At 41.8% G+C, this 24,130-nt stretch overlaps 1 protein-coding gene across 1 annotated transcript in view; it reads right to left on the minus strand.

Moving 5' to 3' along the window:
• LOC309387391 (cytochrome P450 2C20-like) overlaps window positions 1-15,630 on the minus strand; it is a 50,770-nt gene extending 35,140 nt beyond the window's left edge. The window contains exons 1-5 of the mRNA XM_081943864.1: window positions 15,502-15,630; window positions 10,044-10,206; window positions 8,098-8,247; window positions 7,330-7,490; window positions 6,578-6,751 (exon numbers count right to left, since the gene is read on the minus strand). Of these exons, the coding sequence (XP_081799990.1) occupies window positions 6,578-6,751; window positions 7,330-7,490; window positions 8,098-8,247; window positions 10,044-10,206; window positions 15,502-15,618 (765 nt within the window). The 5' untranslated portion in view covers window positions 15,619-15,630. The remainder of the gene's footprint in view (window positions 1-6,577; window positions 6,752-7,329; window positions 7,491-8,097; window positions 8,248-10,043; window positions 10,207-15,501) is intronic.
• Between the last annotated feature and the right edge of the window lie 8,500 nt (window positions 15,631-24,130).

A 24,130-nucleotide genomic window follows, 5' to 3' on the forward strand; every position in this document is an offset into this window, starting at 1 on the left:
GGACGCAGCCGGACAGAGGTAACCAGAGTGGTGCCGAGGGGTCCGGGCAGATGAAAGAGTGAGCGAGCGATGGAGGATCAGGCAGCCTGATCCTCAGTCGCTCGTCCGCCGGACTGCCTCGGCGCCACTCTGGCTACTTCAGTCTGTCTGCGCATGGCAGCTGCAGCAACGTCATCAAGCCCCTGTCACTTATCGATGTCTATTGCAGTCGCGAGGAGCGTGCAAAGTACAGCGGAGGCAGGAAGGTTATTGGCGCTTCCAAGAACCCTCCTGCCTCCGCCGGTTGCCCAGCTGGCACTGCCCTGCGCGCGCTCCTCCTCCTCCCTCCTCTTCCTCTTATATATATGAAACTCCCTTGTGGATATTATTATTATATATTATTATTTCATGATGAGAGGTGAGGCTCTGCCTCCCCTGCCTCCCCTGACCGCACGTCCCTGAGGTGGATTATATCTGTGTAGATAATTAAAGTGATGCATAATGTATGTGTATATGTAAGTAGAGAGCCAGTTTAGTATAGTGATTAAAGCTTCAGGCTCAAAGCTGGGAGACTGTGAGTTCTAGTCTTTCATTAGGCATGAAACCAGCTGGATGACTGTTGTGGCCCAGCAATGGCCAGCTGAGTTGTTGGTGGAATCTGACAGTGATGAACATTATGGGACTGCCCTGGAGGCTGAGGAAGACTCTGGGAGGTGTTCGGAGTCAGAGCAGGGACTAGAGAGTCCTGTTGGCCACCAGATGGCATCTGAGCCAGAGGGCAGTAAGGGAGAACAGGGGGAGGTTGTCCCTGACATATGGATGTGGAGGGCTGATAGGAGAAGGCAGCAGCTGTGGAAACAGGCTCGCAGAAGGAAATAGGACTGATTTGACCCTCCCAGAGGGCTTATAGGTAGGGCAATGGGTGGGGAAGTTTGCAGGAAACAACAATTACCATCTCAGTTTAAAGTTTGAAGAATTCTGTGAGTTCGGTTAGTCTTGTTTTTCATACAGATTGTTTGTCTGGGCTTCTAGCCAAGGGATGGTTTATCTCCCTTCTTAGTCATGGCAGACAGCCAAGCCGGTATCAGTGTAATTTAGAGGCCGGGACAGAACAGTTTATTTCCTGCCTTTTAAAGCAGATTTACATCGAATCTAAAATGGAACAGCTTCATGCCGAAAACAATCAGCTCACACAACAGGCAGCTATGCTGGCTGCTCAGGTGGCTCAGCTCCAAGTTCACGCTGCTCCACCCCCACCTCAGAGGAAATGCCCAGTTGCAGTGCCTGACAAATTCGATGGCAACCAAGCCATGTTTCCAGCTTTTGGGGGACAATGCCAGCTGTTTATCAGCTTGAGAGAAGATGATTTCCCTACAACCGAGATAAAGTGGGGTTTATGATTAGTCTGCTCTCTGGCTTCGCAGCTCATTGGGCTACCCCACTGCTGGTCCAGGCTAGCCCTTTGCTGGATGACTTCAGAGGGTTTTGTGACCACCTCAGGCTAATGTGTGAGGACCCCATTAAGACGGAGATAGCTACCAGATGTCTGAAGACTCTGAAGCAGGGCCAGGGTTCCTTGCAGGAATACATCAGCAAGTTTAGGCTACTTAGCCAGGATTCGGCTTGGAATGAGGCAGCCCTCATGGACACATTTCAGGAAGGGTTGTTGGAAGAATTGCAGGATGAGCTGGTGCGTGTGGATAAGCCACCAATGTTCAACACACTGGCCCATCTGTGTCTCCGGATTGATGGTCGGTTGCAGAGACGGGGAAGCCACAACATGTTCCAGGAGAACAGGAGAACAGGGTGGTTCAGCCATGCGTGAGACTCCAACTCCATGGGAGGAGCCCATGGAATTAGGTGCAGCCAAACCCCGCTTGTCGATAATGGAGAAAGACAGACGGTGCTCAGGGGGTTTGTGTTTTTACTGTGAGGAACCTGGGCACATGGCAGCCTTTTGCCCCAAGAAGTGACGAGGGGCGTCAGTTACTGGACCTACCCCCCAGCCCCAGAATGTTTTGTCGGGAAACGCCCCAAAGCCCGATCTAAGGGAGACCTTGGGTTGGGCGCACACCAATTCAGAGCCATGCTCGGAGACAGTGACTTGCAGGCCTCCCCGACACCTGATCTTGGCATCCCAAATAGTCCTGTCCAATAGTCCGCAGGGGATTCCGACGCATGCTCTCGTCGACTCCGTGGCTACCACAAACTTCATGGATGAGGCATTTGTGACCAAGTATGTGATCCCTCTGTGTCCGGTAGATCCTCCTATGCTTGTGGAGACCATTGACAGCCGAGTGCTTCTGTCTGGGCCTATCAAGGCCATCATGCTATCCTTGCGCCTGGTCCTCGGGGCTCATGAGGAAGCCATCCAGTTCTACATTACCTCTGGCCTGCATTTCCCCGTGGTCTTGGGTTTGGCTTGGCTTCGGGCTCACGACCCACAGATCTACTGGTCCCAGAACTTTGTCAATTTTCCAGTCTTGCAATGTGTGGACCACACCTGTCATGTCTGTTTTGGGTGACCAATGCCCCTGCCGTCTTTCAACATTTCATGAACGACATCTTCGGGACCTTTTGGACTACTTTGTCATTATTTATCTTGATGACATATTAATTTACTCATCCTCCTGGGAGAGCCATCGGCAGCACCTATGCCTGGTCCTACAAGGGCGCCGTAAGAATTGCTTGTATGCGAAACTGGAGAAGTGCCAGTTTTGGCAGTCCACGATCAAATTCTTGGGACATTGTATCTCTCCTGAAGGCATTGCGATGGAGCCGGGCAAGGTGGAGTCTTTGCGTAGTTGGCAACCTCCTCGGCGACTGAAGGATGTTCAATGACTCCTCGGGTTTGCCAACTACTATCGGACCTTTATCCCTGGCTTTGCTTTCCTGACTGTGCCCCTCACTCGGGTCCTGCAGAAAAAAATTCCATTTCACTGCGGTGGGGCTGAGCACCACACATTCCAGGCTTTGAAGCAGGCGTTTATGAAAGAGCCCATTTTGAAGCATCCTGACCCTCACCATCCATTTGTAGTGGAGGTAGATGCATCCGATATCGCTGTGGGAGCGGTGTTACTTCAGGCTCATGCCTCTGGGGGTACACTTTTCCCTTGCACTTATTACTCGCGGAAACTCAATTCTTCCTAGAGCAATTATACCATTTGGGAGAAGGAGTTACTAGCCATTAAGGTGGCGTTTGAGGCCTGAAGGCATCATTTAGAGGGAGGACAGGCATCAAATTGAAGTCTGGGCGGACCATAGGAATTTGGAATTTCTGAAGATGCATGGAAATTGAACCAGCGCCAGATCCGGTGGTCACTTTTCTCTGCACGGTTCAATTTCCACATGACGTACATCCCCAGTGCGCACAATTAAAGGGCGGATGCCCTATCAAGGAAAACCTAGTATGCATGTACCAAAGACCTGATTCCACCCCGGACAGTTTTGCCCATAGAGTCCTTCTCTGCGGTTCACGAGCCTGTGGACTTATGGCCTCAGATACGGGAAGTGCAGTGGCATGACGACTGGGTGGAACAACGGAAGGCAGAGGTGGGGCCTGCCTCCCCATGGACATTCACCAATGAACTCTTGCAGTAACAAGACAGACTCTATGTGCCAGCAGGGCCCCTTTGGGGACTTATTCTATCTCAGTGCCATGATAATCCTGTGGCAGGGCACTTTGGCCTCTTCAAGACCTTGAACCTAGTCTCCCGTACCTTCTGGTGGCCCCAATTACAACATGATGTACAATCTTATGTCACGTCTTGTGTATGGTGTCAGCAGGCCAAGTCAGCAATAGGAGCTCCTCCAGAGCTGATCCAGCCATTGCTGACCCTGGAGAGACCCTGGGGTGCCATTTCTATGGATATCCTGACGGACTTGTCTCCATCTTCTGGATTTACCACGGTGTTCATGGTGGTGGACATGCTGACGAAGATGGCGCATTTTATCCCATGTCAGAGTTTACCAACAGCCCGCGCCACCGCCCGCATGTTAATCCAACATGATTTCAAGCTGCACAGCCTGACAGGGTCATGTCGGACTGAGGAACGTAATTCACAGCCCAGTTTTGGAAAGGGCTGATGACAGTCTTGGATGTAAAGATCTGCTTGTCCTCAGTGCACCATCCTGAAACCGACGGAGGGACGGAGAAAGTGATCGGGATCTTGGAGCAGTACCAGCACTGTTTTGTGAACCAGGAGCAAAATGATTGGGGGGGCTACCTGGCAGTGGCGGAGTTTGCATTCAATAACTCACAGCACACATCCACGCAAACGACACCCTTCTTGGCCAATGTAGGGTATCATCCTCAGTTCTTTCCCCTCACACCCATCGACTCACCGGTCCCTGCAGCTAAGGACTTCCTGTCAGAACTACAGGCGGTCCATCAATTGGTGAGATAATATCTGGATAAAGCCAAGGAGGACTATAAGAAGGTCACATGACGCTGGCGTTGACTGTGGGGGATCAAGTGTGGCTGTCCACTAGATACCTTCCATCAAACTGGCCAGTCAAGAAGTTAGACCACTGTTACCTTGGCCCTTTTCCTGCTGAGGCAGTCATCAATCCGGTCGCCTATTGCCTGACATTGCCACGCTCGATGTGACTCCATCTGGTCTTTCATCAATCTCTCCTTGTTCCTGAACGGCTGGCTTGTCCTCTTCGCCAACCAGATCATCCCCAGCCAGAACCTGGTGATGATGAGGCGTTGTCCGAGTATGAAGTTGCCAGAATCTGCAATTCCCGATGGCTGAAAGGATAGTTCTAATGCCTGGTTGAATGGAAGGGCCATGGGCTGGAGGATTTTACCTGGAAGGATGCGACCTCCATGCACGCACCTGCTTTGGTGCAGGCCTTCCATGAACAATTTCCATCTAGGCCACACTTTGAGCGTCAGACTTGGGGGAAGGGCCCTGCAGTGAGGGATAGTGTTGTGGCTTTAATATAGTGATTAAAGCATCAGGCTCAAAGCTGGGAGACTGTGAGTTCTAGTCTTTCATTAGACATGAAACCAGCTGGGTGACTGCTGTGGCCCAGCAACCGCCAGCTGAGCTGTTGGTGGAATCTGACTGTGATGAACATTATGGAACTGCCCTGGAGGCTGAGGAAGACTCTGGGAGGTGTTTGGAGTCAGAGCAGGGACTAGAGAGTCCTGTTGGCCACCAGATGGCATCTGAGCCAGGGAGCAGTGAGGAAGAACAGAGGGAGGTTGTCCCTGACATACGGATGCGGAGGGCTGATAGGAGAAGGCAGCAGCTGTGGAAACAGGCTCACAGAAGGAAATAGGACTGATTGGCCCCTGCCAGAGAGCTTATAGGTGGGGCGATGGGAGGGGAATTTTGCAGGAAACAACAGTTACCATCTCAATTTAAAGTTAGAAGAATTATGTGAGTTCTGTTAGTCTTGTTTTTCATAGAGATTATTTGTCTGGGCTTCTAGCCAAGGGATGGTTTATCTCCCTTCTTAGTCATGGCAGACAGCCAAGCCGGTATCAGTGTAATTTAGAGGCTGGGACATAACAGTGACCTTAGCCGTCATTCTGTCTCAGCTTTAAGAAGCAGGCAATGGCAAACCACTTCTGAAATCTTGCCAAGAACACATCACCCAAACATTGTACACAGTGGTGGGTTGCAGGCAGTACGCCCAGGTACAGGGGTACCTGAGCCAGCCCGGAGCACTGGATACCATTCTGGTATGGTGCTCTGGAGGGCCTGCCCACCTACCCGCCTGGGCTCCTTACCTATGTTTAAAGGCTTCTGAGCAGGCACATGGCATGTACAGCGCCTGCATGATGCTCCGTGGAGCAGCTGGAGTGTCGCGTTTGGAACGGGATTTGCAACCCACCACTGATTGTACATGTCCAGTGACATTTTCTAAATGAAATGCAGTGTACAAAGACCTGCATCTTTCAGTTAATTATGTTGGATTAATCTAAATCTGTACAATTTCAATATACTGGTATTCATAATTTATTTATTGTGTTTTAAATAAGTTTTTAAAGAAACCATATTACAACAATTAGTAGTTGTTGTTGTAACAGTCTTTGAACTTGCTTTTTCTTGAAATACAGTATATTACTTACTATGCAAATGATATAACTACCCAGTAATACTCTTTTTATATGCAGCTATCTCTCTTTTGTGCAAATGTTCTAAGAATCAAAACAAAAATGTTATCATAATTAAATATAATACTCCTCAAATGTGTGCCAACTTGTAGGCATTCAAAGCATTTTTTCTTTATTGATATCCATATAGAGGAAGAATTTATTATGGGGGTTCTAACATTGTAATGTACAATAAATATATGAAAATATTATTATGGATTATTACTTTCCTAGCATTCTCAATTGCTTGGAAGTTTAGGCTAATTTGATGGTAATCAGTGACTACAATAATGCTGGTTAGTGATTATAATACAAAACTTTCAAAAGAAAATAGTGTACTGAAAGCTAGACAGAGTGAATAATTGCTCAATATTTGGAGACCCTTGCCAATTTGCTTGATTTGCTCTTTTCTCTGTAATAAGGGTTGGTGCTTCCATTTGCAAAATTTGATGGAAAACTTCAAGCTGCCATTTCTACACATTACATTACCTGTTGCTGTTGTACAAGATATGAATCAATAAAGTTTCTTGTGTCATTTTCATCTAGATTGTTAAGACATTGGATGAAGTTTTCATTGACAAAAGCATTCAATTCCTTTCTGTTCTTCAGGGCTTTCTTACGAGTGCCAAAAAGGAAACCAAGCATGGGAAACATGTTATATAGCTGAAAAATACAAAATAACAGAGGTAATAAAGAACTCACATACCTAGAATATCATTTTGGATAGACTTTACAAATGATATATTTTTATATATTACACCAGAAAACATAATAATATAGAGCAATTAGACGTCCTTTCAGTTTCCTTAAAGATAGGGTTTGCAATATGTAGTGTCCAGGAAATTTTTCCACTACAAATTTGGTGGGGAATTTTGGAGGTAACTAGACAGCTCTAGTTAATATTGTGTTGCTCTCATTAACATATAAATTTTTCATCTATTTGTTCTTACTAATTGAAACACATTTGAATTAGATTCTAGTTTTTTTTATACTTCTGTAAATTGTCTGGAAAATGGAACCAGAGTTGCACCAAGTTCCCATTGCAAAAACGTTTGATATAGGATATAAATATTTGATCTACCTCCATACATACTTGTATACTCAAGTGGAAAGACAATGGAAATATTGGGTCACTTTAAAAAAAATATTTTGAGTTTTTCTGTATTACATTAGATTCTGGATTTTGCAATGAAAAATGTACACTGTGTTGCCTACCCACTTTTCAGATGAATAATCATTACCTGCACTCCTGGGCTTCCCAGAAGCATGCCGTTTTCTGTTGCCAAGCTCAATAATTTAATAAATCTTGGATCTTCATAGTCATATCGCTTCCCAAGTAAAATGGATACTATGATATTGGCAACAGCTGCAGTCATGATTCTTCTGAATTCAAATGGTTTTCCTAGACAACCAATATGGATTTTCAGCAAAATATTAATGTAATATAAAACTATCATAACTACTATCTTTGGATTTTAATTGTCTTGATTCTAGCATCAATTGGTTTATTTGATTAGAGTTAAAATATTAACAAAAAAACTTCTGGAAACATTTATGGACCTTTTGCTGACATTTGGACAGAAACCACAATGGGTTTTGGATTTATGAATGGATAAGGAGGGGTAGTTATGAGAAGAGGTGAACAATTCTGTAATCTCATCGAGAGTGAGACACTATTAATTTTCCTGTATTTGTTGCAAGAAATGAGCCACTTTTTAAAATAATATTTGCTATCTTTCTCTTCTTTTCTTTTTTTATTCTTCTTCTTGAGAGATTGTTCATCTCTGATCCTTTCATATCTCCTCTTTGCACTTTGTGTTTCTTCTATTTTATATTTTTTCTGATTTGAGTTTTTATTATCTTTCAGCACTGCGAATATCCTTCAATAAAAACTATTTTAAAAGAACTAAAGTTCTGGAAGTCTGGAATGTGTCATGAAGAAATCTCAACTCCTTCAAGATAACATAAGATAGATAAGTTTTTGAGCCCCAGAAGAAACATCAACTCACCTTTGTAAGATTCAAACTTCTTTACCAGGAAACTGCACTCTTCAGCTATTCTGCTTTCCATAGACCTCTTACCCATCCCATAATCCCGTAATGTGCTTAACATAAAACGCCTCATCACCCTCCAGTTCTCACCATGGGAAAAAGCTACTCCTGAAATAACAAAGAATATGCAAAATTTCAACTGATTATGAAGAAAGGTATTCCCTACAGTCATCCAGTTGGCTCTTCCAATCCAAGGAACATTTCTTAAACATTCAGTTAAGTTTTCTAATTTTGCTACCTTAGTGTTGTATAAGTCAGAGTTTCTCAACCTTTTCAACTTTAAAATGTGTGTACTTCAACTCCTAGAATTCCCCAGCCAATTCTGTAAGTTGAAATACACATGTCTTAAAATTGGTGTGTATGGAAACACTGATCTAATTCATGCATGGGAGAGAGCCAAATAATTCTGCCCCAAAATATCCTGCCAATTGTTAGAGGAAGAGTTTGAGGAAGATGTCTATAGTCCCATTTTACAGAATGATTACAAAGACCATCCCAATGCAGAGAACTGGCTAGTGACATTTTAAAGAAAGCAAAGAAAGATATCATTTTTTTAAAAACCTACCCTATGGCATTGTTTATTCCAGAATATACAATTATCCAGCTGACAGCACTAAATCTTAGCAAGAGCTATACTATATTGTTTTTCTGTAGTTGCTTCTTATATTTAGTTTCTGACATAGCTTTTCCTTTTTTTTCTGTTGCTATGTACGGTTATTAAAAAAAACTTTCATTCAAAATGAGGATAATTTGGTACAACAAATTAGGGACCAGGGTCATATGCATATAAAAAGGTTGTATAATATACTGATAGAAATGGATTCTGAAACAGAGTTAAAGATTGTAGGATAAAATGGGCACAAAACCTTGAAGAATCAATAATGATAGAAACATGGGAAAAGATTTGGGTAAGGAATGTAAAATTTACACAAGCCCAAAACTTGAGAGAGAATTTTTATAAGATGTTTTATAGATGGCACTTAGATCCTAAAAAGTTAGCTTGTATGTATCCGAATTTACAACCTAAATGTTGGAGATGTGACTGTGCTGATGCTACATATTACCATATATGGTGGACTTGCAAAAAAGTTAAAGCATTTTGGATAAAAATATGGTGGATTATTCAAAATATTCTTAAAAAGAGGATAAAGTTCACTCCCCAGCTGTTCTTGTTAGGGATAATTACAGACTGTACAGTTATAGAGACTAATTTGATTCTGAATTTAACAATGGCAGTAAGATTGCTGGTGGCGCAGTACTGGAAGAAGGAAGAGTTGCCTACTATTCAAGAATGGACGTTAAAAGTAGTAAACTTAGCAGAGATAGCCAAAATTTCAGCATATCTCAAGAACCATTCAGATGAGAAATACAAGTTGGAATGGAGAAGATGGATTGAATATATTCAAAATAAATATCGGACTAAGAAATTCCAATTAGTTTATGAGTGAAAGAACAAGGATTGGTATAATTTATCTAAAGTTAGCTTAACAAAAGAAGAGTTAAAGTACAAGAGGAGGAAGATGTTAAAGTTAGTTAGCTTATGTTAGTGTATGATTGTTAAATGTTTATACCCTGTATTTTGCTCTGGGGAGGTTGGGGGGGAGGGAGGGTTGGAGGGGGGGATTGGGGTGGAGGAAGGGGAGGGGAAGGGAATATATTTGTAAAATTTATTAAAACTCTCTAATAAAAAAAACTTTCATTGTTCCCTACATTACTTTATATCTCTTTCAGTTATCATTTTGGAAAGAGCAGAGTTATTTCCAAATTAAAAACCAGTTTCAATCAATTCAGTTTCAGTCAAGTCTAATTTGTTCTGCTTCTGTGATATATTTGGCACAGAGTCTCAATTGTATAGTTACAGTATATGCTTGCAAATTGTATTGACATGGAATGAGGGTCCTCACCAAAACCCTTTGAAAACTCCTCAAATATGGGGACAGAGGCCCTCTCAGCAAACACATCAGCCTTATTCACCAGAGCTTCCTTTATGGTCTCATATCCTGTTAGCACCACTATTTTCTGGAGTCCCAGTAGGAGTTTGAACACGGGTCCATACTGTTTTGATAGCTGTAAAAAAGAAATGGAGAGAGATAGCTATGATCAAAAAAGTGACCCTTCAGAGAGATGGCTTCCGAAGGCGACGGACGTTGATCCGCTGTTCGCTTTTCTGGCGGTCTCCTCTTAGGAGTCCCTTTCGGGAGAGGGGGCGGTCTATAAGCGCTAATAAATAAATAAATAAATAAATTGGGAGCACAGGCAGTCTTGGAGGGACCATCTGCTGTAGGGTGGCTTGCTGGAACCCCCCGGATAGGCAGCAGCCATGGGGGGGGGTTTCCAGTTTCGCCTCAGGAGCCGGGGAGCATAGGGGGTACATAGCAGCACCTTCGCTGAATGGATTCCGGAAGGAAATAACTAATTACATGCAGCAGCTGAAGTGCTAGAGGTGAGAAATTCACTCCAATCTCCTTAATCGCTTTTAATTGATGAGCAGCAGCTTTTTGTAAATTGTGGATTCAATCTGTTTGAAGTTGGAAGATTGGAGGGGGGTTTCTTTTTTTTCTAATAGAAACAAAGTGGCATTTGGCATGTCTCTCAATCTCGGAATGGAGAGAGAGAGCAAAAAGTTGAATTAGTCACTTGAACTAACTATGTGAAAATATTTATATCACAATTGCAAGAGGTGATTTCTGAGTTGTTTTGAAAACTTTATGGAAATTTTTGATGTTCTGCTCCTGGTTGTCAAGCGAAAAATTTCACCCTGAGCTAATGAGGTCTAGACCGATGGCTTTCCAAACAGCATATCTTCAGAAAAAGCGAAAGTAAGACCCAATAACAAGTTCTAATTAAAAACAAAATTTAATATGAAAATAAAATGAAATTAACAAATCTATCTAATTGTTACATTTTGGCAAGAGCAGTTGTTGTCCACCTTCTTGGCAGACGAACAGAAGAACAAAAGTAAAGAAGTCTCTGGAATGTGTGATGTATTATGAAACTGTTAAGAAGCATGCGCAGTAAATCATTGCTGATAAGAGCCTATGACCTGCGCAGTAACTCTTCAGCTCAGCTAGCAAACAATTAACGCAGTGACACTGGTCCCCTGGGAAAGGGGGAGCTAAGATGGCCTGCTTCCATCTTCTTCTTCACACTTATAAATGAAGTCTGCCTTTTGAAACTACCTTTGAAGAAAGTCTGGCTTTATATTACCCCGCCACCCCAAGGACTCCTGGAGCTTCTCCTGTTATGTGGTCTTTCTGGATTTGGATTATTTGATTTTGTGTGTGTGTGTGACTTCTTGGCTTGGAACTGTGATTTAGGATTAACTTTCACTTTTGGATTTGCCTGCCTTCTCAGACTCGCTCGGCTGCGCGCTTCACAGATGCCATTTCTTTTGCAAAAATTTACAGTCATCCCTGAACTCAGACAAATGGGACCCAGAAAACCACCTTTGGGCAAGGCAGCCTTGGCACCTACCTCCTCTACATCCAGCCCAATGACTCAACAGACAAAAATTTCATCATTTTCACAACAAAAAAGGACTGGAGAGAGTTCAAAAGATTTATCTGTTACTCAAATGTTCCAGGCTCTTATGCAGGGACAAAATGAGTTGAAAAAGGAGGTGGCAGATTTTAGAGAAGAGCTCAAAAGTGTACAGCAACAAATAACAGAAAATAAGCAGAGAATTGGTGTGCTGGAGGAGCGTGCAGTCAGGCTGGGGGAGGAGGTTAAGGCAGTCCAGAAGGGGAATATAGAATTGGAAAATTTTATGGCAAAGATAGAACTTGAAAGAATGTCCTTCTTTCTCAGATTCCAGAACCTACTGGAGACAGAAGATGAAGATCTTAAGGATGTCATGAGTACAATTTTAGCAGAATATATTAAAAGAGATAAAGAACAGTTGTGGTGGGATATGGATCTGGTTTACAGTATTAATTTAGCATATGCCAGAACACATAATGTTCCAAGGGATGTACATGTTAAATTTCTTAGGGAGACTATGAGGGATGAGATTCTAGGGGCTCAAGGGGGGGGGGTCACTAAAATATAAAGATAAAGAAATTGCCATTCTTAAGCATATTCCAAAAAAAAATAAGAAATAAGAGGAGGAAGTATTCCTCCTTATCAAAGAAATTATATAATAAAGGAATTTGGTTTGGATGGTTATTGCCAGAAGGAATGCTGATCTTCTGGGAGGGAAACAGAATTAGAATTAATACAGTTGTGGAGGCAGAGGCCTTCATTAAAAAACATAGTGCCCTCCTAGAAGACAAAAATATAAGAAGTAGTGAAAAAGGCGACAATACCTAAGACATGAAGGAGGGAGGGGCTGCAGCTCTGCCTGGGGACACGGGGGAGGGAACAATATTGGAAAGACTCAGGTTACAAAAATAAATGTATTTGAAATATCATTGTAATTGTTTATATATTAGAAAGTGGCAAAGGAAATGATTGAACACATGATTGATACAATGTATAATAAGATGCTGTTTATGCTTATCTTTTATCTATTGTTTTTTCCTTTCTGTAAAAGTTGTGAGAATTGGAGAGATTTCTACCTCTAGCACGATGGAGTTGCCAAAAACCTTTTGGATATCCACCTACCCTTTTCCCATAAATTTCAAAAATCAATAAAAAAATTTAAAACAAAAAAGTGACCCTTCATAAAGCACAATGAGAATATAACTTACATTTCACAGATCGAAATACAAGTTTACAATAATAAAAATATTTACCTAAGAAAAAAGATCATTTACGAAATGTACAGGCCAAGAAATAAGACTTTGCTGCAGATTCTATGCTATATTTCAGTAATACACAATGGAAGTAATTGTGCTTTGAAATGAACTGAAAATAAGTTATTAAGAATGTTTTTGAATCACAATATCCATGGTTCACTGTACTTCAGCACCATAATCATTTCCTTTTAGCAGGAATGGAATGGAATAGAATAGACTTGAATTGAATTGAATTCTTTTTTGGCCAAGTATGATTGGACACACAAGGAATTATCCCCAGTGCTTAAGTTCTCAGTGTACATGAAAAGCAACAAAGTAATATAATCATAAGATACCAATAGGAGATGATAATAAAAAAGATGAGAAGGATAATAGTATGGCAGGCCTACTACATGGGTAAATATCTTTAGATGTAAGGCAGTACTGTAGTAGATGTAAGTGGCACTGTGGTAGGTATAGTGCAGGTTTGATAGATAGGTGCAGAGATGGTAAATGTAGGTAATAGGTGTTGAAACAATGCTTCAATACCCTCCAGCTTTTTCCTGCAGTTTTTTCACAGAATGTCTGTGATAAATGTTTCCCAGTAGCACACAGGACACAGAGATATCTGCTTCCAAAAGATCATTAATTTGGAAAGCAAGATATGGGAGAGTGAGACCAAGACGTTTGTGGAGAATGATTGAGAAGAGATGATGAAAGTAGAATTCTCTGTGAAAAGAGATAAATGGAGGGAGAAAGTGATGGAGGGAGGGTGATTATGTGAAGCAGTCCCAAACCTCTCCAGCTTGGTGGACTGGTGGGGGGAAGAGGGAATGGTTCCAGGTGAGCAGCTGGCCCGCATGTGAGTTCCTGCAAATGGAGCTTCATGCAGGAGTCCAAACACCCATCACTCATACAAATGAAACTTTGCATGCAAGCATGAGCGCCCACTGCTCACACAAATAGAGCTTCATGAGAAAGTGTGAGCAGCTACCACTTGTGCAAGTGGAACTGTATGTGCACATGCTTGCCCAATACTTACATGGCACCCAGTAGTGGGCCACAGCCCAGGATTGGGGACGCCTACTAAAGAGTGTATGAGAAAGTTAAGGATAGAGAAGAGAGGACTGGGGAGTTTTAGGTATTGGATGAGTTTCAAAAGTTGTGACTGAATTCTAGCGGGCATGGGCACTGTCTCCTTTTGTTACCCACCCATCTTTTTTTTAGAAGGCATTTGATCACTTGCTTTCATTCATGAAATTCTTTGAATCCTCTGAACATTAAAGAAATGGATCCATTTTGGTTTCTCTCAGTTAACCAAGATAGGCTTAAGATACAGAAGGACCTTGACAAACTTGAACATTGGGTGCTATCTAACAAAATGAAATTCAATGATGAAAAAAGTAAGGTTCTACATTTAGATAAGAAAAACAAAATGCACAGATACAGTATATGGTACTTTGCTCAATAGTAGTAACTGTGAGAGGGATCTTGGAGTCCTAGTGGACAACCATTTAAATATGAGCCAGCAGTGTGCAGCAGCTGCCAAAAAAGCCAACACAGTTCTAGGCTATATAAACAGAGGGATAGAATCAAGATCACGTGAAGTGTTAATACCACTTTATAATGCCTTGATAAGGCCACACTTGGAATACTGCATCCAATTTTGGTCGCTACGATGTAAAAAAAAATGTTGAGATTCTAGAAAGAGTGGAGAGAAGAACAACAAAGATGATTAGGGGACTGGAGGCTAAAACATATAAAGAATGGTTGCTGGAATTGGGTATGTCTAGTTTGATGAAAAGAAGAATTAGGGGGGACATGTTAGCAGTGTTCCGATATCTTAGGGGTTGCCACAAAAAAGAGGGATTCAAACTATTCTCCAAAGCACCTGAGGGTAGAACAGGAACCAATGGGTGGAAACTAATCAAGGAGAGAAGCAACTTAGAACTAAGGAGAAATTTCCTGACAGAACAATTAATCAGTGGAACAACTTACCTCCAGAAGTTGTAAAAAGAAGTTTTAAAAGAAAATATTGGATAACATTTGTCTGAAATGGTATAGGGTTTCCTGCCTAAGCAGGGAGTTGGTCTAGAAGACCTCCAAGATCCCTTCCAACTCTGATATTCTATTCTATTCTATTCCATTCCATTCTACTCCTTGTCCAAATATACTTTTGGGGTGCAATTAATTTTTGTGTACCTTTCTGAAAAATGCATTTTTGTTTTTACCCCTTATAAACAGTTTGGGAAACATGGTATTTCTAATATAATGTATTTACACATTATTTATATGTATATAGATAGTTGTTTACTGAAAATTATACCATGTTTTTGTTTGAACATGAACTGAAAATTATTGCACACATTTTAAAGCTCTCATCTCAAATCTATCCATTTGTCTTTCTATAGTAATATATTTCATTGATGCCTATCAAGCTCTATCTGGGTTCAGGGATTAGATTAGGGAAAAAGAATGAATAGGACATTCTTTTATTTGCCAGGAATGAATGAGCCTTTTTTTTCTAATAAGAGCATTCCATCCTTCTCTCATTTACCTTTGGTCGGAGCAAGTTGTCATTTTCCTTGCCTACAAAAATCACAGAATGATGCAATTTTGCCCTGCAACAGAAAGATGGAAAAGTTACCTCTAGCATTGTCTGATAAGGTTTCTTCAGATCCATTATGTGGAGGTTTCCAACGAGAGGCAAAGGCCTGGGTCCTGGTGGAAAATCTTTGGAGCTCTTCTTCCAAGGGTTGCCCATCTTGAAAAGGAGCATAATAGTAAGTGTAGATAGGAACAGTATTGAAATAGAAACAATCCAATCCATTTCTTTTTAATTGGCAAGTTCTTTTGTCCTTGTAATAAAAAGTTTGCCACACAATACGATCAAGGAGAATGTCTGCCAACTGAAAAAGGTCCAAATAGGATAGAAGTATTAGATTCTTAAGCTTAAGATTAATTGAAGAAATGGACCTCTTAATGCTAGAAAGGCAGACTGAGTATCTCACAGTCATCCTTGTTAATGATTAAACTAAAGTTAATAAGATATTTTGGAGACATACCAGAATTTTCCTGGCATTCTGCCATTTAATTATTTACAGATATGGAACTGTGAACACACTGAGGTTTCTCCTCACCAGTTAAGTCCCAAAAAAGAAATGAGGAGAAAAATGGTCTTTTACTTGAGCCATTTGAAAGTCCTCTGCATTGATCTTTCTCAGATTTTTTCCCCCCTATATACGCACGAACTCTCATGCTTTATTTCTGGCTGTATATTTTCAGACCAACTTCAGAGTTATCCAGTAACAACCCTGTTTTGCTTCTTATATGTTTAGAGGGTATTTGGTTTATGCAAAAAAGATTCCTTGGCCTACACAAGAGATTGCCAATCTGCTGAGAGGAAGATATCTGTGAATCTCATTGGTGGCCCAACTTAGTCAGTATCAATAGGTTTAGACTTTAATTTCCATACTCTCCTAAGCAGAATTAGCATAGATGTATCAGATGTGGGGTGGTAGAGGAAAATGCCCAATTACACATATTTACATTCTTTAATATAAAAATGGTGGCTGATTGCAATTCCTTTTTTTCATTGGAATGAAGGCCAAATGTGGTTTTTAGGCTCGTGTCTCAGCATGCATATTTTCCAATGAGATAGACCAAGACTGGAAGATCGTTTAATTATAATTTATTGGAATATTCTGGTAAAAGGGATTCCTCTTGTTAGATATTCATACCAACTACAATGGTTTCCAAGAAGCATGGAAAAGCACATGCGTTCATCATGAGGCCACAGAGCCCGCATGCGCAGTAGCTGCACCCAGCAGGTGCGCACTTTCAAACAACGTCTCCTGCCTTGCGCGAGCTGTGGAGGAGACCATGTCAGATTGGCTTGCTGTTTCCAAGACGCAACCTGCCAGCGCTGCGAGCGAAAGGGGCACATCGCAAAGGTGTGCTGGAGAGAATTCCCTGCTACTGCCTGGCAGCCTAGAGGTGCACCAAGCCGCCAACCGAGGCCCAGCTAAGGGGCCTGGAAGAAGCCACCACGGTGCTCAGAGGGCGACAACAGAGTCACCCACCACACATCGATCGGACAAGTCCGCACCAGGCGGCCCAAAATGCTGAAGGTCACCATCCTAATCGAGGACTCTCCATGTGAGATGGAGATTGACACCAGGTCATCACTGACCATCATACAGTGGTCTACCCTGAAACAGGCTATCCCTAGCCTCAAGAAGCAGCACCTTCGCACACCTGACATCCGCCTATGCGATTACCAGGGAAACCGGGTCCCCATCGTGGGCCAAGGCACCTTCCAGGTGAACTTCAAACAGTTCAGTGGGAAACTCCCAGTGACAGTGGTCAGCAGCAACCTGCAGGGCCTCTTAGGGCTAGATTGGTTTCAAGCCCTGGGCCTAGAGGTAACCGGTATCAATGCCTTGAAAGACGACAGCACTGAAGCCATCTTTGAGGAGTTCGAGGACGTCTTCAGCACCATTGTGGGTAAGTATGTGGGGAGCCCAATTTCATTTAATTTGGATCCCAACATAGCCCCAATAAGGCTAAAACCCAGGAGAATGCGTTTTTCTCTCTGCCCAAAAATTGACAGGGAAATTGACAAGCTCATAGGCCAGGGAATCCTGGCCAGTCGATCATGTACGCTGGGCGACCCCTATAGTGACACCTGTCAAATCTGACGGGTCAGTCCGCATCTGCACAGACTACAAATGCACAATTAATAAAGCGCTACAACAAAGTGCCTACCCAGTACCCATTGTACAGCACATCCTCCATTCGTTGGGCCCCAGAAATGTTTTCGCTAAATTGGACATGTTGCAGGCATACCAACAATTGCCTGTAGATGGCACTACGGTGGAGGCCTAAACCATTGTGATACACAGGGGTGCATTCAAATGTCATCGCCTGCAATTCGGCATTGGTATCGCCCATGGACTGTTCCAAAGCGTCATGGAACGGCTTTTGCAGGGGATTCCAGGAGTCATCCCCTATTTCGATAACATCTTGGTATCGGCTGCAAATGTGGTGCAACTTTTAAAATGAATACGAGCAGTTTTGACTAGAATTAGAGACAAGGGCCTCCATCTCAAAAAGGAGAAATGCCAAATTAACATATCAAGAGTTGAATTCCTAGGATACCTGATCAACGGCTCTGGGATTCACTCAACCACACAAAAAATGAAAGCAATTCAGGACACCCCACACCTCGCAATCAAACCGAGCAGCAGGCATTCCTCGGGCTCCTTAATTTCTACAGCGTCTTTCTTAAACACAAAGCCACCGTTGCTGAGCCCCTACATCATCTACTGGCCAAAAATGTGAAATGGTCCTGGGGAAAAGCCGAGGCTGCCGCATTTGCCGCAGTAAAATGACTCCTGTCGGCGGATTCATTCCTTGTCCAGTACAGCCAGACCCTGCCACTGGTGCTGACCCTAATCCTAACCCTAACCCATACTCAGCCTCCATATACCCAACGGAACTGAAGCCCCTATTGCTTTTTACTCCAGGACCCTATCCGCCGCAGAACAGAACTACAGCCAATTGAACTGTGAGGCTTTGGCTGCTGTGGCAGGAGTAAAAAGGTTCCACGAGTACCTTTACGGATGGGACTTTGAACTGATTACAGACCACATGCCATTGATGGGTCTACTGGCTGGGGACCATCCTACCCCAGTTTTGTTATCATCTGGCATGACCAGATGGACTATTTTCCTGGCTGCCTACTCCTACCGTCTTATCCACTGACCTGACTCCACTTTGGGGCATGCTGACGCTCTCAGCCGCTGCCCGCTGCCTGAACTTCTTGCTGACTCTGCCCCCAAGACGCCAGTCCTCCTCATTGACTGCCTGGAGACTGGGCCTGCCTCATCCACTGACATTGCCCGGCACTCTGTGAAGGACTCAACCATCAAACAAGTTTTGAACTGAGTGTGGAGGGGGTAGCCCAAGGGGCCTGTGGGGAATGATTTTAAAATGTACTTTGCTAAACATGATGAATTATCGGTGGTAAATGGCTGTCTACTATAGAAGGCATATTGACCAACTCCATGGCTGCCTCTCCAACTCCACTCTTAGACAACCAGAGGTAACTCCTACATGAGTTAGCCAAAGCCCTACCCAAACAGAGCAAACGCTCACTCCTTCCACTCAAGCTCGAGGGTACTGGGAAACATATGTGGTTTTGTTGCAGGCCCACAGCGAGCTCCAAGCGAACCGGCTCTAGAAGCTCCAGCCACGGCCTGTGAAAGGTTCCAGGAGCTTCCACCAAGCAGAGCTGCAGAGCAAACAGGTCTGTCCGACCTGTCCAAGGAAACCCCTCCTACTGAACTGTGCAGGTCAGGCAGAGCTACCCCAAAGCCCGCCTACCTGCGTGACTATGTTACCAGTAGGATTGTTCCATCTAAGAGGGGAGGGGTGTTAGATACTCATACCAACTACAGTGGTTTCCACCAAGGCCCTCTGTTCCGGCGGGGACAGAGGTTTAATCCTATTGGTCGAAGGGTCTGACAGCTCCCTATAAAAGGGCTGCTGTCAGACTCAACCTTCGCTGGATTGTTCTTATGTGTTGTGTTATAATAAAGACCTGTTGCTATCGTTAAGCCTGTGTGTGCCTATCCATTACCCAATCTAACACATCTCATTTAAAGAGGGAACCCAGATCCTTAGTTTACATTCAATTTTATAGATAACATATCAAATAAAATGCAAGAGAAAAGGACAGGACAAAAGGAACCCCTCCTTGGCACATTAAATCAGTTACATGTATATCCATTTAAATGAGGTCTGATGACAGAAGGGGCATACATTTTAAGATGTTAATAACAAAAAAGGTGGTTTGGAGTTCACAAAGACAAAGACCAGATGTCAATTAGCACTAACAAGCTTTCATCAGAAGACATTCTAGTAAGTACCTAAAATGCAACATAAATTGTATAAATTAATATCCAGATAACCACTGAATATTAATTCATAATTTATTTTGCATTTTGGGTACTTTTCTGGGTTGCATTTTATTCTACAAAATAGGCAGAAAAAACTAAGTGCACAACAAGCATTATTCAGACACACACAGAAAATATATCTAACAGTTTGATGGTCTAACAGAAACAACAAACTCCATATCTAATTAGGAGCTTTAAAAAGGACATAATGAAGAGCCAAGACTGAGCAAAGATTACAGCTCTGCTGTTGCAAACTAAACTTTGTTAGCAGACAATTAATATACTCTTCCCTCTCAGCCATTACTGCTGTAAAGAGGTTTTGTCTAGGAAAAGTTAAAATGTGCAACATTCATCTTTGGAGACTGGGAATGCAAGTAAGAAAGGTCAAACTCATATTTGGAAGGCAGCTGATTTTGTTTATCTATAGATGTTTATGTGCATGAGATGCCAAGTTCTTATTTATAAATAATTTTAATTCTCTCCTTCTTTAATCCAGCTGTCTAACTCAGTTATTTCTCAAAGATTAGTTTTTAAAAAAAAAATGTTTTACATTTGAGAACATATATGAACAGATGTAAATGTAAGTGAACTAAATCCTATTAAGAAATCTCATGTACATAAAAAACATGTACGTAAAAACATGTGAACATGGGGGGAGAAGGGGGAGAGAGAGAATAAAAGGGGAAAAATACAACAGAAACAAAAGAAAAACAGAAAAAAGGAGAACAGACAATACAACATTTTGAAATTCCAATACTTTTCCAGTATAAAAATGTTGCAAATCTTCTGATTTATGTTGGACTCTATGATTTATTTGTTGCCACGAAGTCTCACACTTCTGAGTGTGAGGTAAACAAGGGCATTAAGGAATTTCTCGAAGATAACATCTTATTTATGGCTGCCATAAAAAGGGGCTCATAGATAAACATTCCATCCCTTACTGTGATATCTCTGACTGTCTAACCAATGATATATGTACATGTGAAGTTTTCCATACATGAAATTGTATCTTTTCTTACGTAGTTCTCTTGTTTATGAATTTGTATCCACCACCCCTATTGAAACCAATAAAAGGGAGTGTAGAGATAGATCTGTGCGCTTCCATCCCGAGAACTCTGTGTGAATTCTCTTATTCGGCTGTTTCATGGGAGGCCCACCAGCGGTAATTCCTTACAACTGGTGACCCCAACGTGATAGTTCCAAGACTATACGTCCCAACGTGATGGCTTAGGCTGTACGTCTCTTGAACTTCCTTTGCTCACTGCCTGGAAGAGGCTATGCATACATCCCGTCTGAAGCAAGACTACGATCCCCTCGTGAGTATAAGAAAGAAGGTTAACCAAGAAGCAAGTGTGACCTGCAAAAACTTGGTAAACCAATCAAGGTTTAAATTATTATTCTAAAAAGAATAATGGAAAGATTTTACAAAAACCAAGCAAATTTGATTTGGCCTTTTTATATTTGGAAATCCGGAAAAGGGCTCTGTAAAAATGTCCATGTGGAAAAGATTGGGAATTTATTTCCACAAGACACAAAGAGCCCCTGCAAAAGTGTTATCTATCAAGTAAAAATTCTTTCTCCAAAATCATCTTCAATTGGTCTTTCAGCTCCTCATGGAGATGTTAATTTTTCTGCTTCTCCACGGTTAGAGGAACAATTAGCAAAAGAGGAGGGGAATAAACATGTTTTCTGTCTCTCCACCTAAATTGATTCCACAAGATCATGAAGTAATTAGTTTAAAGGATTGCTTTTTTCTATCCTTCCCTTTCCTGCTTCGCAAGAAAAGTTTGACTCTGTGTGTCTGCTTCTTACCTCCCCACACCTCCCCCTCTTTGGGATGTCTGCTGCCTCCCCCCCCCCCCCCACACACACTTTCTTTTCTTTAGAAAGAGTTCGTGTTGGCTTATGCTTCCTCCCCCTACCTCCTCCCTTTTTTTAGAAGAGCCTGTGTGGTTTAACAAATTGCAGGAAAACAACAGAGAGATAATTTTGAGGCTCGAATGAAGCTTTTGGTGAAATTAGCAAAGGGAAATGTTACCTTTGAATGCCGGAGGGCAATTATTGGCTTTGGGAATGATTTTGATATGGTAGATATGATTATATATTTACTTAGTTTTTTTAAATTTAGATTTATGTTGCAGAATTGAATTTTTTGTATAAGTGCTATTCATTGGCTTTGGTAAATCATTATATGGATGATATTTTAATTGGAGCCCCAAAGATATAACCTAATTGGCTTTTAAAAATAAAAAATGATTTTTTTACTGGAAGGAGTAGGGGAGACATGATGGCATTGTTCCAATGTCTCAGGGGTTGCCACGGAGAGGAGGGAGTCAGGCTGTTCTTCAAGGCACCTGAGGGTGGAACAAGAGGTGATGGGTGGGGGCTGTTCAAGGAGAGAGACGGCTTGGAGCTGGGGAAAATTTTCCTAACAGTTAGGTTTAGGTTTAGGTTTAGGTTTTATTAAATTTATAGACTGCCCCCTCTCCCCGTAGGGACTCGTTAGAGCAGTTGGTCAGTGGAACGGCTTGCCTCCAGGGATTGTGAATGCCCTAACACTGGTATAGGGTTTCCTGCCTAGGCAGGGGGGTTGGACTGGAGGACCTTCAGGGTCCCTTCCAACTCTGTTATTGTATTGTATTGCATTGTATGAACTGCAGATTGTTCCAGTAAAAATAACTGCATGAAATGTTACATTTTTTTTGCTCCAAATTTTTCTTTGTTTAAATGCACACGGAGGTATTTTGCTAATTAATTTATGGGGAACCTTTGTTTGGGTTCGTCCGTCTGCGTCTGCCAGTTTACTTGAAGTTATTTATTTGATTTTTTTCTCCTTTTCGTGCCCTTGCCACAGTTGAAAAGATTAATGAGATTTTAAGCATTCCATTTGTGGATTGCTAACTTGTCAGCTAGTTCTTTTGATGTTTTTTAAGACAAAAAGACTCCGTTTTAAAATGTTTTGCCATTATTATTTTTTTAGGCAGTTGTTGAATTAATCACCTTGGGTTTGTTGTAGAAATTGGACTGATTTAATTAATATTATTTTTCCTATTCCAAAATTTGATTTTCAATTTGATTTTCAGTACAACTTATCTTTTCAGTGTGCTTTAACTGACTATGTGGTCTGTATTTCCTCTCATTTACCTGAAGATCTTTGGCTTGCGTGTTTAATAACTTTTCTTTTCCTACCTTGCAATATTGTTGTTCTTGCAACACTAAAAATTGTCTGTTGCTATTTTAACTTTTCACATCTTTTTTCAACAAGCTTTTAACTACATTTCTGACTTTTATTATGTGTGTCAATTTATTTTTAATTTTCTAGGTATTTTTTTTAACTACGTTTTTCTTCAGATTTAATTTTTTTGATTAACTTTTTTTATCAAAATGCCTGGGGACTGGCACAATTTTGCCATATGCCACTCAACCAGGCCAAGCAAATTGTTTCATCTTGCCCCCAGTGTTCTGGGGCATCCCCCTCTGGGGATACGGAAGTTAATCCCCATGATTTGGCCTCTAATTATTATTTATTTATTTAATTAGATTTCTAGACCGCCCCCTCTCCCCGGAGGGCAAATGGATGTCACCTATGGTGGGTTTTTTTTTTTGGCTCCTTAGAAGTCAATTCATTTCTCTATTTGTATTTTTTGGCTACATTTTAACGAGGAGTAACAGCTAATTATGTTATTTCTTATCTTTTTTCAGCCTTTACTGCCTTGGGCAAACCTTTCTTTTTAAAGACTGATAATGGCCTGGCCTATTTTTCATTGGCCTTTTTATAATCTTGTACTAATTGAAACATTGTTTTAATTCATGGGCTTTTTTATAATTCCACAGGTTAAGCCATTGTGGAACCTGTTAATTGGTCCTTTAAGGACTGTTTTCTCAAACAAATAAAAAAGGGATTTGGGGTACCTAACAATTTGGTGTACCCCAATTTGGCTAATTTGGCATAGGTAACATTATAGATTTAAAAAGTTTGTTTGCCTCCCCCGCTAGGGGGACAAGGATATGCTGTGCTTGCTTCTACAGGTCTTTGTGGATTCTAGCACGTGGTGTTTGTCTAGCTAAGGATATTGTGGTACCAGTTCCCAAATCCAGTTCCAGAGATGACCAAGATGACTTTACAGACAGCACAGAGGCCAATACGATCTTGCCAAAACAGCTGTCCAGTGATGTGAAAAACCAAAAACCACCAAAGCAGTGCTGAAACAACGACACGTGGAACAAATGCACTGCCATTTTTGCCAAGTCCTTAGTCATCATTTGTTTATGTTTGCTTGTTCTGTCATCTCACCCAAAAACTCATTTGAACAG

This window comes from Natrix helvetica (genome assembly GCF_964273705.1).
Source record: "Natrix helvetica genome assembly, chromosome: 2".
Lineage (NCBI taxonomy): Eukaryota > Metazoa > Chordata > Lepidosauria > Squamata > Natricidae > Natrix > Natrix helvetica.